Source organism: Carlito syrichta, unplaced genomic scaffold (assembly GCF_000164805.1).
Source record: "Carlito syrichta isolate Samal-C Ts95f unplaced genomic scaffold, Tarsius_syrichta-2.0.1 Scaffold296483, whole genome shotgun sequence".
Taxonomy (NCBI): Eukaryota; Metazoa; Chordata; class Mammalia; order Primates; family Tarsiidae; genus Carlito; species Carlito syrichta.
In genome coordinates, this window is record NW_007240579.1 from 2588 (window position 1) to 17354 (window position 14767).

Here is a 14767-nt window from a genome sequence, read left to right on the forward strand (position 1 = left end):
AATTTGTGGATTAATCTTGTCCCACCATATCCATTTACTTCATACATTCTACTATGATATTTAGGTGTTCTTATTTCATCCACTTGCCCAGACTTAATAAAAACAATTTTTGTCGCAATTTTTAAAATTAAATCAAAGTGTAATAGACACATTAAAAAAAGACACTAACAAAAATACATAAATGAAAAAAATTTCACAAAGATAGCTGCTTTTAACCATTTTCATTTTGGATTTTTCTAGTCATGCTATTTCTTTTAAAATGTGCTTTTATCTTTATTTCTTATTAGCTTATCAACAACATAATATTATTAAGTGCTTAACATGTTAACATGTTCCAGACATTCTCCTAATTGCCCTACATGAATTACCTCATTTAATCTTCCTCACATCTCTATAAATTAGACTGCTATTATTTTACTTATGAAATTAAGGCATAAAAAACTGACTTGCTCTAGGTCATGCATTGTGTAAGTAGTGGAACTAGCCAGAATTTGAGTCCATGTCCATATGATTCCACTAAAAGATAAAGAATTAGCTCAGTTACACTTCTCATATATCTATCTATCTATCTATCTATCTATCTATCTATCTATCTATCTATCTATCTATCTATATCTCTTATCTATCTATCTATCATCTATCATCTATCTATCCAGCTATCATTGAACATTAATCACATTTATCTGCCTATCTACATTTGTTTCTCTTTCTCAGTCCACTGGCTTTGGTCAGCACCTTGCCTTCTTTCTTCCTAGGTGAGTAGAGCAGTGACCTCTGCTGAATATTTTCTATTTGCCTCTCCAGGTTCAGTCTCCTTTCTTTTCCACCCTGCTCTGCATGTGACCCTTGTGGAACGCATCAATGAACTTCCTCCAACTCTGGCTTCAAGTTGGGATTGGTTACTGGAGATTGGAGAATAGGAAGAGAGGGAGTGTGGAGTGTTGATTTTTCCACATGCCTGCCTACTGGGTTACCTACAGCTTGATTGTCTCCCTTCACCAAAAGCCATAGTTTTCCATGGAGCTATTCATTTCAGGTCTTGTCACTAGCCTCTTCTCTTCCCCTACAGTTCTAAGACTGACAATATCTCCCTGATGTTTCTAAACCTAGGATTTGAAAGCATTTGTTCTTGGTTTTGCTGAAACTTGCTCATAATTTTGTGAACAACACTCCTCAGTCCTTCAGTTTGAGTGTGCCACCCGTTTTTCTTTTTGGAGGAAAGTCCCTACCCTTTCCTCCAATTTGTTTTTTTTTCAGACTTTCTCCCAACCACTTCTCAAAAATGTTCAGTTTAATAATATTTCCAATTTGTTATGTGATCAGAATTGTCTTCCTGTTTGTTGACTCTCAAAGTAGAAAAACAATCAACAGTGTTTACATTGTTATGGCTGCATACATGTGATTCACTACAGGGCAGTAGTCCATCAGATGGCAATTCTTTTACTTTATGTCCACTGTTACCAATTTTCGACACCATCAATTTTAAGAGTCTTATTATTTTATAAACCACTAAGAAAGAAAGAAAGAAAAATTCTTCTAATTAAGCTAAGACCTTCCCTCAATTGTAAATGTGTCTTGATTGCAGGAACAACAAATCAGAAAAAGAGAATTCATTTACAATTGACAAAATATGGCGATCAGCTCTTCTCTTGCTCTCCAAAGTTCTGGACCTGGAGTCACAATCTATTCTACAGTCTGTATTTATGTTCTGTACGGGAGGAGCCAAGTGCTTCCCAGCTACAGGGGAGTTATTTCCCAGAGGCATAGTACAGCCAGGCTGCATTCGAAACCTGGCATCATCCTTTACTCTCTGCAAGACTGAGCAGGTTATTTAACCTCTCTGTGTTTCAGTTTTCAGATTTAACAATTAGTACTAATAATAGTGCCTACATCATAAGTTTTAAGGATTAAATGAAGTAAAGCATGTGAAACATGTAGAACAGTACCCCCCACACTGTGTATTTGTTAAATGCAATAAATCTGTTCTGTGAGTGATTTCCTTGAAGGGCTTTTACTGTTTGGGGTTGAACGTTAGCATCCTCATTCTTCCTCCATAGAGTGAAATGGGGTCGCCCAGCAGGGAAAGTGTTTTCCAGTGAAATCTTTTCATCCATCTCTTCCCTTTTTCTGCAATTTATCCCCTCTGTATATACATGAAGGGCTGAAAAGGTCAAGACTTGTGGAAATAGTTCCTACAAATTCCTTAGAAAAGCTGCATATATAGGTTTGTCACACATCAACTTTGTATTTGATATCTGTTTTTTTCTTTAGAAGCTCAGTCAAAACTTATGACAGAAAGGGCCCAACTCCAACTACTTGTTACATCTATGTAATATCTCTTGGTTCTGTCTTCTTTGACATTTTAAAAATTATATTCATTTATTTTTCTTCTTCCATGTACTTTTTAAATAGCTTCTCACACATCTCTTACTTTTCAGTCATTTTTCTGCATTAATAGGGTCTGACTCTCAAGGTGTGCTGGTAATAAGTTACCTTAGTTTGTTTTATTGGAAATATCTTTATTTTTTCTTCATTCCTGAAGGATACTTTCACTACATATATGATCCTGGCTCATAGTTAATGTCTTCTGATCTCTGCTGTTTCTAATGAGAAGACTTCTGCCATTCAAATATTTATTTCCCTATATTCAATGTAATTTTTCTGTGCCTGATTTAAACATTTTCTCTTACTTGATTTCTATCACTTTGATCATAACATTGCCTGTAAATCTTTGAGCAAATTAGGGAAATTTTCCACTATTATTTCTCCAAATATTTTTCTCTGCCATATTTTCTCTATCCCTTTCCTTATTAGACTGCAGTTGCATGTATAGATGACCTTGATGTTGTTACACATGTTGGAATTCAAATAGTTCTTTCATTTAATTTTAGAATCTTTTTTCAGATCTATAAATTGTTGGATAATCCCTACAAATATATATTAAAGTTCACCACATCTTTCTTTTATCATTTCCAATATGATGTTAAGCCATTCAATGAATTTTGAATTTTGGCAATTATGGTTATTATTTTTAGAATTTCCATTTAATTCTCTATTATAATTCATTTTACTTTTGAGATTTCCTTTCCCCTCATTTATTGTGAGCATAATTCTTTTTACATCCTTCAACATGATTATAATAGCATCTCTAAAATACTGATTCCAAAATCTGGGTTTTCTCATAGTTTATCTTCATTATTTGCCTTTTTTTCTTAAGCATGGATTAGTATTATTTTTTTCTTCAATGTGTCCAGTACATTTTTATCGTGCCTGGACATTGCAAATGATATGTTGTTTAAGGAGGCAGGAAACCTGACTGGAATCAAACTCCAAGTGGAAAGCTCAGTTCATGTCTTTTAATCTTATCTTAGATCATTAAAGTCTTTTTGATGCATGTTTAGTTCAAGATTTGGCTACAGATTTGGAGAGATTTTATACCCAAAACTTGAGGATATTCCTCTCTAGTTTTCTCTTTTCTGGGAATTTCTCTCTTTCAGCTGCTACCATTGCTTCAAACTGTTTTTGTTTTGGTTTTTTAGCTAGTAAGATTGCTGTTTCCTATTAGAGTTTTAGTATAGTGTCCACTGGAACCTACCCTCAGGTTAAAAGACTTTTAAAAAACAGGACACTCACCCAACGCCATTTCTTTTTTCCCAGTGTTCAAACTCCCTCCGCTATTTGTTTGCTTTTGGTCGATCTTCAGTACCTTTACATAGGAGTTTTTAAGATATTTTGTCCAGAGTTTACAGTTATTATCTGTGGACGGTTTGACTCATTAGGAGTTACTTAGCCACGATCAGAAACAGAATCAGATATTGTATATTTTATCTGAAAGAAATCTTTACTCATTGGAGATTGTTCCCTCAGTAGATGCAATATCCTCACAGGTCTCCCTAAGAGAATTTACTCTCAAGGTTTTCTAATGCTTCTTTGTGGTCATTCTGGTGGGCATTTCTTCTGAATAACCTCTGATTTTGAACTGCTAAATTTGTTGTGGTAGCTTTTCTGTGTTTACTCATTTTATAAGGCGACAAGAAAGACATACTTTGTCCAGTTTAATAGTTAAGTGAGATTCTTTTGGAAATTATTACCTTAAATGTTGTTATGTTTCTAAAGTAGATCCATCTTTTTAATCCCTGGGTAGGTTCTTCTTCTAGAATTGCCTACAATGCCATCCACAATATGTCTCACACAAATTCCTTCAAGCTTCTGGGATATAAATGATAGATCCCCTTCTCCTTTTAAATAGCACTTTTATATATTATCTTTTAAAAATATTATCTGTTGTTTTAATGATAATTTATTGTTCAGGGGCTAAGAATGTATATAGTAGTATATTTGTAGCCTAGAGTCCCCATCTTCTGTAAGAAGTCAGTTTTCTCAAATTCAATTAGGAACTTCTTAAACATGTGGGTTTTTTGTTTGTTTGCTTGCCTTTTGCTAATATGCAGAGTATTGTGCATGAGTAGAGGAATTACAGTCTTAAAATTGGCTTTTAAGTAAATTTTAAAGGTATTTGGAGAGTTCGTCATGTGCCTTGTCTACTTGTATATATATGTGTGGCTTAAAGGAACAATTTATTATCTCTCATGATTAATAAGATGGCTTTTTCACATGGCAGCTCGTTTAGTGCTGTCTACCAGAGTATCTACAAGTAGCATCACTATATCACTTGGGCTTCTCACAACATGGGGCCTGGGTTCCCAGAGGGAGTATTTCAAGAGGAGATATCCCAAGAACCAGAAAGTAGCCAGGTAAGTTAAGGGCTATGTTCTAAAGCCAGCACAACACCACAACATTTTGATCAAAACAGTCTATGTATCTTCATCTTTCAAATGAAGTAATCTTTAGAACTTTGAGGAAAAAAATTCATGTATATATTTCTCATAGTGATTATTTATATATGAGAATTTCCCCTTTCTCCTATTAATTGGATTAGTTTTACTTATTTGTCCTCAGTCCCTTTTTTAGGTTAACATCATTACTTTTGAACATACTGAAATGAAAACTGCATTTGTCGTACTATAATTCAGTTTTTCTCCATTAGGCTAATCTTTACCTACATTGCTCTGCTCTCTCTATTTGAGATTAAATGTAAATTGGTAATTTTTGCCTAACTTCACAAATAATTTTTTGGGATGATTGGAAGGTCTTACATGATGTCAATAGACCTCTTAATAGAATGTCAAGGAAGGCAGTTGCTATTGGCAAGGGGACCTCCAGCTCCATTGAGAAGCATTCAATTAGATGGAAAACAGATGCTTATTTTTGTCTTATAAACCTCAATGCAGGTTATGTGGTAATTACTTAGAAGAGCAGGATAACAATTTATGTAATCAGCAGGACCCTATAATTACTAATTCATAATTTCTAAACAGCATTTAGGAAAATGAGACCCATACATACACTTTGTAATGAAAAAGATGTGTTTGACACCACACTAAATTAAATTAAAAATTTGCATATTTTCTTCCAGGAAATGCACTGGCTTCATCTGCTCTATTTTGCAGGACTAATCCTGCCTATTTCTAGCTCCCTTACAGGGATCATGGAAATACTGAATCACAATGATGGTTGAATGAAAGAACAAGAACCAGGAGTAGAGAAAGACTCCCTTCTCTGTTGTCTAGGATGATATAGCATCATTCTAAGAGATGATTTGGAAAGCTACATCTAGGCAACTTGCATCTATTAAGAGTTTAAATGTAAGGTCACACAAAATTTAGAATGTAAGGGTTGGCAGAGAACTTAAAATTATCTGCACTTATTTCTTTTTCACAGATGGAAAAACTGAGGTCACATAAAATGATATGGCCTGTGGTAACACAAAGCAGGTGGCAGTAGGAGCGAGAAAGTATTCACCCAGTCAGTATCAGTCTTATGTAAAATATGTTCCACTATGGTAGTCAGATCATAGAGAGTGTCAGACAAGTCATATATTCCATTAGCCCTGGAGACACTGAACATTTCTGCGGTATTTTAAAATTTATACATACATTTGTGTTGCTAACAGGTTTTTAACATCTCAGATGCATAAATATACGGCATCTCCTGGAGATAATTTAAGCCCTATACATATTTAAAAAGTTAAGTACTCATTATTTGCATTCTTTTCCTGAAAGACCATTGATGAAATGGTCTGATGAATTCTTACCTACAGTTTCTGAAGTCATGTCAAGAGGATTACCAGTCTCTTCTTCAAAGCTCTGGACCTAAGACAACAAAATGCATCAATCTCATTAGAAACTTTTTCATAATAGATTCATTTCTTTTAATCAACACATAATGAGTGTCTACTGGCAATGGATAAGAGAGATAAACATGCATTCCTGAACTCAAATAACTTAACGTCTGCTGCAAAGAGAGGAAGGGGCAGTATACAATGATAAAGATTCAAAGAATTTTTAAAGTTCAAGAGAAGGGTAGATCACATCTGGGTGGGAGGATCAAGGCTCCTTCTGGAAGATGTGCATTCGAAGTCAATTTAAATAATAAGAATATTATTATTCTAGATTTTTTTTTGCTTCCAAAAAACTTTAAGTATACTTGGAGAAAGCAAGTTAACTGTAGCTTGATAAGTTTATGAAGCGTAATACAGAAAACTCAGTTTTATATAGTACTTAGAGAGATTCTTTAAAAATTAAATTTCCAAATTGATGGAGCAAAATTTATTATTAAAATACTTTCAAGAAATGAATAAATACCCCCACTGTATTAATGAGAATAAAGTTATTATTAAAACAAAATAATAAATATTACCTTAAAATAGTAATACAGCTTACTATAGAAATGTGATACATAGAAAAATATAAAGACGGTAAATAAAAACAGTTACTATTAATATTTTGGAGTATTTATTTTCAAGTTTATATTCTGGATAGTCATATAGTCAAATTTTTTTGCTGAAGTGCAGTAGCATTAATCATGGCTTACTGCAGCCTCCACTTCCTGGGCTCAAGTAGTTCTTCTGCCTCAGCTTCCTCAATAGCTGGGAATTACAGACATGTGAAACCATTCCCGGTTGATTTCTTTGATCTTTTGTAGAGACGAGGTCTCACTATGTTGCCCAGACTGGTCTTAAACTCCCAAGGTCAAGCAATCCTCCTGCCTCGGACTCCCAAAATACTGAGATTAAAAGTGTGAGGCACTGCACTGACCTCACTCAAAAATTTGAAGGGGGATCTTTTTTCCCAAACCATAACATTTATTTGGAAACATCATCTTTAATGTCTGCATGATAGGTTACACTTGAAAGGTACCTTAGTTTATTTAGCAGTTCTTCCACTGTTGAAATTTTTTTTTTTTTAATTTTGCAATTGGAAATAATGCTGAAGTGAATATACTTGTACATAAATCTATTCTATATGTCATATCATTTATTTGGAATTGATGTCTGAATATTGAAAGATTAATCAAAGGACACAAGGTTTTTTGTTTCTTTTTGTTTTTTTGAGTTGAAGTCTCACTCTGTCGCCAGGCTGGTGTGCAGTGGCATGCTCATGGCCACCGCAGCCTCAACTTACTGGGTTCAGGCAATCCTATTGCCTCAGCTTTCCACGTAGCTGGAACTTCAGGCACGCACTACCACACCCAGCTAATTTTTTAATTTATTGTAGAGATGGGGTCTCGCCAAGTTGCCCAGGCTGTTCTCGAACCTGTGGGCTCAGGAATCCTCACACCTCAGCTTCCCAAAGTGCTGGGATTATAGGCATGAGCCACTTCCCCCCAGCAGTGGTACATATGGCCAAAAAGGTATGTTTAATCCAGGAGTAAACTCAGGACTATGAAGATATAACTCAACAATGTAATAAGAAGAAATATTTATTCCCTCTTTCTAATCCTTTCTCTTTTTTCAAAGAAGTTACTTTACATTTGTAATTAATTAGACATACTTTTTAGCATTACTTTTTATTGATTTTTTTGAGTGCATCATATAAATGTTCAAGTATAGTAAGAAAGGCGTTTTTCTATGATCATTATCTTGTAGAAAAACACCCTTAGTGCAATGTGAAGTATGCATTTGTCTATTTAAAAAAAAAAAATCCCAGCAATTTAAAATGGAAATCAGATGTATCCCTGGGAAATTTCACCTGAGTCAAACTTAAAACTTTTGAAACATCCTCCCCAACCATCAAGATGCTGAATGGCATTGTTTAATAGTGGAGATAGTGTTCTCATATATGACTTCTAGGGAATGGGATGCTTATATGCAAACAGGAGGGAGGGACAAAGATTTTTACGAATTTGAAGAAATGAAGAAGTATCCTTCCTTATGTTTACAATTGCACAAGTTTCACAAGTATTAAATTCACTTAATGTGTTTGGGAATTTAAAAAAGAAAGGCGTGGACTCAATTTTACTAAGTAAAATTAAACACAAAAATATGTTGGTTTTTGCATTGGAAAATCTCATAATTTTGTCAAAATCATACTTTTGAGAAATAAGCTAAATATTTCCAAATTGAGCCTTTAGTAAGGCTTTAGGGAAAGCTTCACAGATTGATCTGGAGGTAAAATTTGGCCAATCATACTTGAAATTCTAATAGCTAGATATTTAAGTACATTGGCTCATGTTTTAAATGCCATGAAAACCTGCCAGTTTCACACATATTTTTCATTTCTTATAATTAGATTTTTACATTTGCCATTGAAAAATAAATATTAAATCTGGCATTGGCTCTTGTTTAAGTTGCAATCTACCCAGGCTTCATTTACTTACCCACTGGTATTGAGTGAAACAAATATTTTTTTCTCCAGTGAGAATGTAATATTTTATATACACTATTTATAAAAATGAAATTCAAGTAATGAGTTTCTTTTACATCATTTTAAGGGCTATCTCTGCCTTATATACATATACAGCCTCTCTCATACACAGACAAATCATGGAAAATATTAAAGAAACACCATAAACAAAGTCGGTGGCTATGAATTGGACAGAATATTCTGTTTTTTAATGAAAACCACCCTTAGATTGAATTAATACTATCAAATTATTTTAATGTTAATTTTCTAATGTCACACATATTTACTGAGTACCTACTATGTGCCAAATAAATTTTTTTTTTATTTTGATGTCTGTGTCCTTCCCTCCCCTCCTCTCAAATACATACTAATGTCCAGTTTTTCTTGAATAACTGCAATTAAAAAAATCTGAGTGTCAGTGAAGAGTGAAAAAAATAAATGTTTGAGCAACTGTCAGCCTGTCAACTCTCAACAAATTAAAAGATTTCACTCATCTGAAAAAAAAAGAAAAAAAGAAAAAATTAATATCCATAAATATCCTGCGAAAGAACAGACATTCTTTTTTCTTTTTTTGAGTTGGAATCTCACTCCGTCACCCAGGCTGGAGTGCAGTGACATCTGCTGGGCTCTGGCAATCCTTCTGCCTCAACCTTCCAAGTAGCCGGAGCTACAGGTGTGCGCTATCATGCCTGGCTTATTTTATTTTTATTGTAGAGACGAGGTCTCACCAAGTTGCCTGGGCTGGTCTCAAACCCACGGGCTCAGACAATCCACTCGCCTCCCAAAGTGCTGGGATTACAGGCTGAGCCACCAAGTCCGGCCTTTTCTTATTTCTTTATGTGGAGTTTGATATTTCCCTATCCCTGTACTCTCACTTATACATGGCTTATAATGATCACTACCTTCCTCTGAAGCAGTCTAATTCGAAGAAGAAACTTAAGGGGCAGTAGAGACTGATGAGGCTTAACAACGGCTTGGAGTTTGACAAAACTTGTTTGGTTCCCAGCAAATAACAGATTGACTTGACATTCTTTGCAGTAATTTAGCTATTAGTTTGGTAATTAAATAATCTTTGCAAGATTGGGGAGAAAAACCCTCTTTTTAGTACTGCCTCAGTTTAATCTCAAATCAGGACACTTGAGCAAAGATTTGTTTTCTTCTCTCCTTTTACAATTTTTATTCATTTTGATGCTACTATTTAAATACAGATTCTTTAATTTTTTTGTATAAAGCATGTGCATACATGAACATACATACATATACATACATAACTGTTAAAATCATTAACATCTACATATTTTAAGGCAATTTTTATATCTTTGTGGAGTGGCGAGAGCTACCAACAGGCATATTCGCCTGTCCAAATCCTATTCTTTAATGATTATGGTTAAACCTTACTTCATACAGGTGTCTTGATCCTGTCATTCCCTGAGCTGGTTTAGAATGCTTTAACTTTCTCCCAGAACACCCCAAAACATGTCTACATTGTGACAAAAGGTCTACCTGTAGGGCTTTCTGTCCCTACCATGTTATGGTTTCTGTGACCATTCCTGCCACTTCTCTGTAGCTCCCTTCAAGGCAGATTCTGTTATCATTTCTGTGCCTAGCACACAGAGAACTTCCTGGAGAGGTGACCCCACCTTAGAATTTGCATGTAAATATTCTGCCTTACTTTTGGATAGTTTAGATAAAAGGAGAGAAAACGCCTTACTCTTCCTTTCTTATGACTTCGTTATAATTACATTAAATAGCAGAGTTATCAACAGGTTAACTTCCAATCCTAGTTGCCATTATGAATAGAGAAATGAATGGACATGTATATGTATTTTTTAAAAAAACAGAAAAATACAGATGGCAATGTAATCTAAAAGTGGGTGCAAACTAATGTGAATGAATGAAGGTGGGGATGAAGGAGCAAAGAATGTGTGTGAAATGAGAGTCAAGCTATGTAAAAATCGATAAATTCCAAAGCAAGCAAATAAACAACATACTAGCCCCCTAAATCAAAACCAAACCCAAATCCCCACTGCTTTCTCCAATGCTTTGCATTACGCACTGTGGGGGACCTCCAATCCTCAAAACGGTGAGGGTCTAACAGGAGGAGATGACACTGACACATGCTCAGTCTCTAACATAATGAGCTCTCTCTGCCAAAGCCAGCAGAACACAGAAGAGGAATGGTCAGGGCATTTCACTGAGTGGGAAGTAGTTGAACTGACCCTGGAAGAAGGTGAAACATGGAAAGTTAGAGAGCAGATAACAGCATACTGAGTTGCATCATAAAACACTGAGCAAAAGCAAACTCAGACACATGGATTCAACTGTGAGCAAGAAAGAGGAAATAAATAGGAGAATAGGAGAAAGCAAGGACTAGTTTCATACTAGTTATTTCTAACTTAAGCAACTAAAATGATTTTAAATGTCTTGGTGTAAACTGAGTTGGAGTCATTAGATGTAATGTTGAGTGGTTGAAAGATGGAGTGGTTAAATAAGGGCTGGAAGGCAAGGAATGCCGTGGTGTAGGCTATTTCCCTTAGGAGATTAAGTATGTTAGTGCAACACTCACCTCTTCCATCTCAAAGGAGTCTGGTCCTTTACCCGCAAGACGAGACAAGATCTTGAACTTGTTAGCCTGAAGTGAGGTCTCCTTCTGAGTTCTATCCTTTGCTGACCCTTCAGACACACAGGAAGAAGGAGCATGCTTGGCCAGCATGGATGAGCAAGGCCATTGCTTGCCCAGAAGAGCTCGGGGAGGATGACAAGTTGTCAAGTTATCACAGGCCTGAAGAGACTGATGCTCTATCACAGGAGACAAATGGGTTTGGTTGTGATTGATTGAGGTTGTTGGCAACTCTGCTCCACATTCCCCTGCACAGGGGATGAAAGATTCATTCTTCATTTGGAAGGACTTTGATGCTTCTGGGTTACAGACCCTCCTGATGTTCTGTTTTGAAGTTCTCCTTAAAAGTTTACCCATTCTATGTTCTTTGGCCCCATTCACTGAGGTTCTTTGCACACTCTCTCCTCCAACCTTCTCTTCAGCTTTGCTTTGTAGGATGCTAACATCATTCAGCAAAGATGAGAAGGCATTGGTCACATGGTCCAGGATTTCCAGCTGCTGGAAACGGCCTGGACAACACAAGAAACACAAAATTTCCAGACTGAGTGTTTGCAGTGAAACTGCATTAGCATAGTAAAAACTGAAGGGTTGGTTAACACATGACTTTTCAAGATAGAAAGAATATTAGGCTCTTAAAACTCAAGTTTTTCTCAGCATATACCATTGCTAAATGGTGATGACCCCCTACATGATTATATATTGCTGTGTTATAGAGAAAGTAAAGAGTTTGTATATTTTGTTGAAAATGTATAACTAAATAGATTCATATCTGCCTATAATTTTTATTTGTTAATCATTAAAAACTGTAGGTATGGGTGAATCTATATACTAACGTGGAGTAAACTATATGTAAAAGAGTGGACCTAGCTCTATCAGCATGAGGTGACCTGAGTGTTCTTCCACAGCTTAATGGGGTGGATATCCTCATCATCACTTCCATCATCTCCATCTATACTATCAACTGAGAGTGTGGAAAGATCATGGTATATGGAGTCAGAGGCCTTGATCAAATCCTAGGTCTAACAATAACTGGAAGTTTGACCTTAGAGGAAATGAATTAGTAGATATATTGTGCTCAGCCTATGCCACGCACATAGTAAATGACTGGTTCCTTCACCTATGGAATAGGATCTGTTTTATGTATCTTTCACATCTGTTGTGAGTGAGACAGAGCAGGGGTCATTTTTTTAGGGGCTTGCAGACTCAAAGCATGGAAACAAAGGGCAATTCTTAAGTTTCTTCAAGGGAAATCCAAGGCACCTAGCTAGCTCCCAAAATTAATGAGTAACTTGTTAGACAAGTAATACTTGCCTAAAACAATAGCCAAGAAAGTTAAAGTTCCAGAGATCTTTGTTTTCCATGTAGAAACTAAAGATAATATCTTAACATATGTCCCTGAATTGTCACGCAGAGCTTTGGACATCCACTGAGAAACCCCACAGAACAGATGCATTGGTACAGAGACCTTAGATAAAGGGGAATTAAATTAACTACCTTCCTTTTTCTAAGTCTCTTGCTGAAAGGCTGAAAAAGTCACCCCTGTGCCCCAGTCAGTTAACATTTTTCTACTGACTACAGAGTGTTAAATGAAGCTTCTCTTCCTTAATCAACTGCAAATCAGAAAATCTTTGAATCCACCTACCACCACCTGTAAACCCGTTTAAAGATATCCCACCCTTTTGAGCTTAAATTGATGTGTAACTTCCATGTATTGAGTTATCATTTTGCCTTTAACTTTGGTTTTTTGAAATTTATCTCTACCTTTAAAAGTCCTTGCCTACAAACCATTGGGGAGACCAGGATTTGAGTATTTTAGCTGCTTGGTCCTCCTTGCTTGGCACCCTACAGTAAAACATTTATTTCTATTGCTGTATACTCAATGTGGATATCTGGTTTTATTACACCAGGCAAGTTCCATAACTTGAGCATCAAAGCAGTTCTGTAAAAGCAAAATGCCATATGAGTATCAGCTGTTAAAATAATGATTATAAATGTGCAAAACTCAGGAAGAAAATATATTATCCTTAGTCTTTCAAGGAAAGATAGTCATTAATGTGAAAATCCATTTGCCCTTTAAAATTAACCAGCCTCTCAACTTATAATGTGGCAGAGAGGGGCTAAAAACAGTTAAAGTTATTTCTTTTAAAAAATCAACCTGCAAGCTCCAAACCTGCTAGATATAGGACATGAGAAAACCAAATAGCCACAAGCCACTTTCCTGTAAGTACAAGATAGTAATCAATTCACAACCTTACCCTGCATTCTCTCTTTGTGAAGTTATTAGTTTACAACCCCTGCTTGTCATGTATATCCTGGAAACAATTTGTTCTTTGAAAATCTGGTTTTGTTAAATACAACTTTCCAAATTCCAAAGAAAAATGTATAGCCATAACCTCACCCCCTCCCTTACCTAAACTAACATATAAAACCCCTCTCCTCTTTCTCCAGGTGGTTCAGCCTTGGAGCATTAGCCCACTGAGTTGTGCCGGCACTAATAAAGTGCTGCTTCCTAAGAAAGCCTCAGTGTCACAGTCTCTCTGTTTTCCTGCAACATTTTTTGGTGCACTGGTTGGGAAACAGTTTGGAGACTGTGTGTTCCACCTCCTTTGTCATTGGGGTATCCCCAGAGCAATGAGAGAGGCAATCTCACCTGGCGGGCAGTGGACCTTTTGATCCATAGGAGAGATACTCCACCCAGCACACCAAGATTCAGATCTCGAGAGCACAACAGGGACCCAAAAGAGGTGCAGGAACTGGCATGAGGAAAAACACCCAATGGAAAGGGTAAGAACAAGGGCCTTTGCTTAGACCTGCCAGCAGATGGCAGAAGGGGAGCTTGATCACCTCCTAGTCTACCAGTAGTCTCCAGTCTGACAGAAAGGACTGAAAGGCAGTGGAAGGAAACACTGTCTCATGACAAACTCATTGACTCCTAGGATTGGAGAATGTGCTGTGTGATTGCACGTGAATGAGATGGAGAGTGGAAGGGTTCTGACCTGGCCAATGGGCCAAAGTGAGTGTTAAGTCCTGATCTAAGCCAGTGACGACATCATACAGCTGAGGGCGGCCCCAATCCCATCATAGGGTTGGTCTGGGTTGGGGCCAACCTGCCAATTGCTAAGAGGTGTCTGAAATATCTCTACAAGGGGTACGACTGGAGGAGGACAAAGCAGCTGTTTCCCATATCCCCGTTTCCTCATTTGTGTGTGCTTGCCGTCTGCTAGGGGGAGAAAATGGGTGGAAACCAAAGTAAGAATACCACTCTTTATTGTATGCTTAAGAACTCTGTCAAATGTTTCTGTGGAGATTGTTATGGTGTCAAATTGTCTCAGAGAAAGCTCTGTACATTCTGTGAAATAGATTGGCCCTCTTTCAGGGTTGGATGGCCACCAGAGGGATCCTT

General features: G+C 36.5%; 1 protein-coding gene across 1 annotated transcript in view; it reads right to left on the bottom strand.

Annotated features, from left to right (window-relative positions):
* Nucleotides 1–6154: 6154 nt before the first annotated feature.
* The window catches only part of LOC103256788 (coiled-coil domain-containing protein 129-like), a gene marked incomplete at its 3' end in the record, with an annotated part of 32615 nt that continues 24002 nt past the window's right edge, over nt 6155–14767 (bottom strand). The window contains exons 5-6 of the mRNA XM_008054550.2: nt 11311–11873; nt 6155–6212 (exon numbers count right to left, since the gene is read on the bottom strand). Of these exons, the coding sequence (XP_008052741.2) occupies nt 6155–6212; nt 11311–11873 (621 nt within the window). The remainder of the gene's footprint in view (nt 6213–11310; nt 11874–14767) is intronic.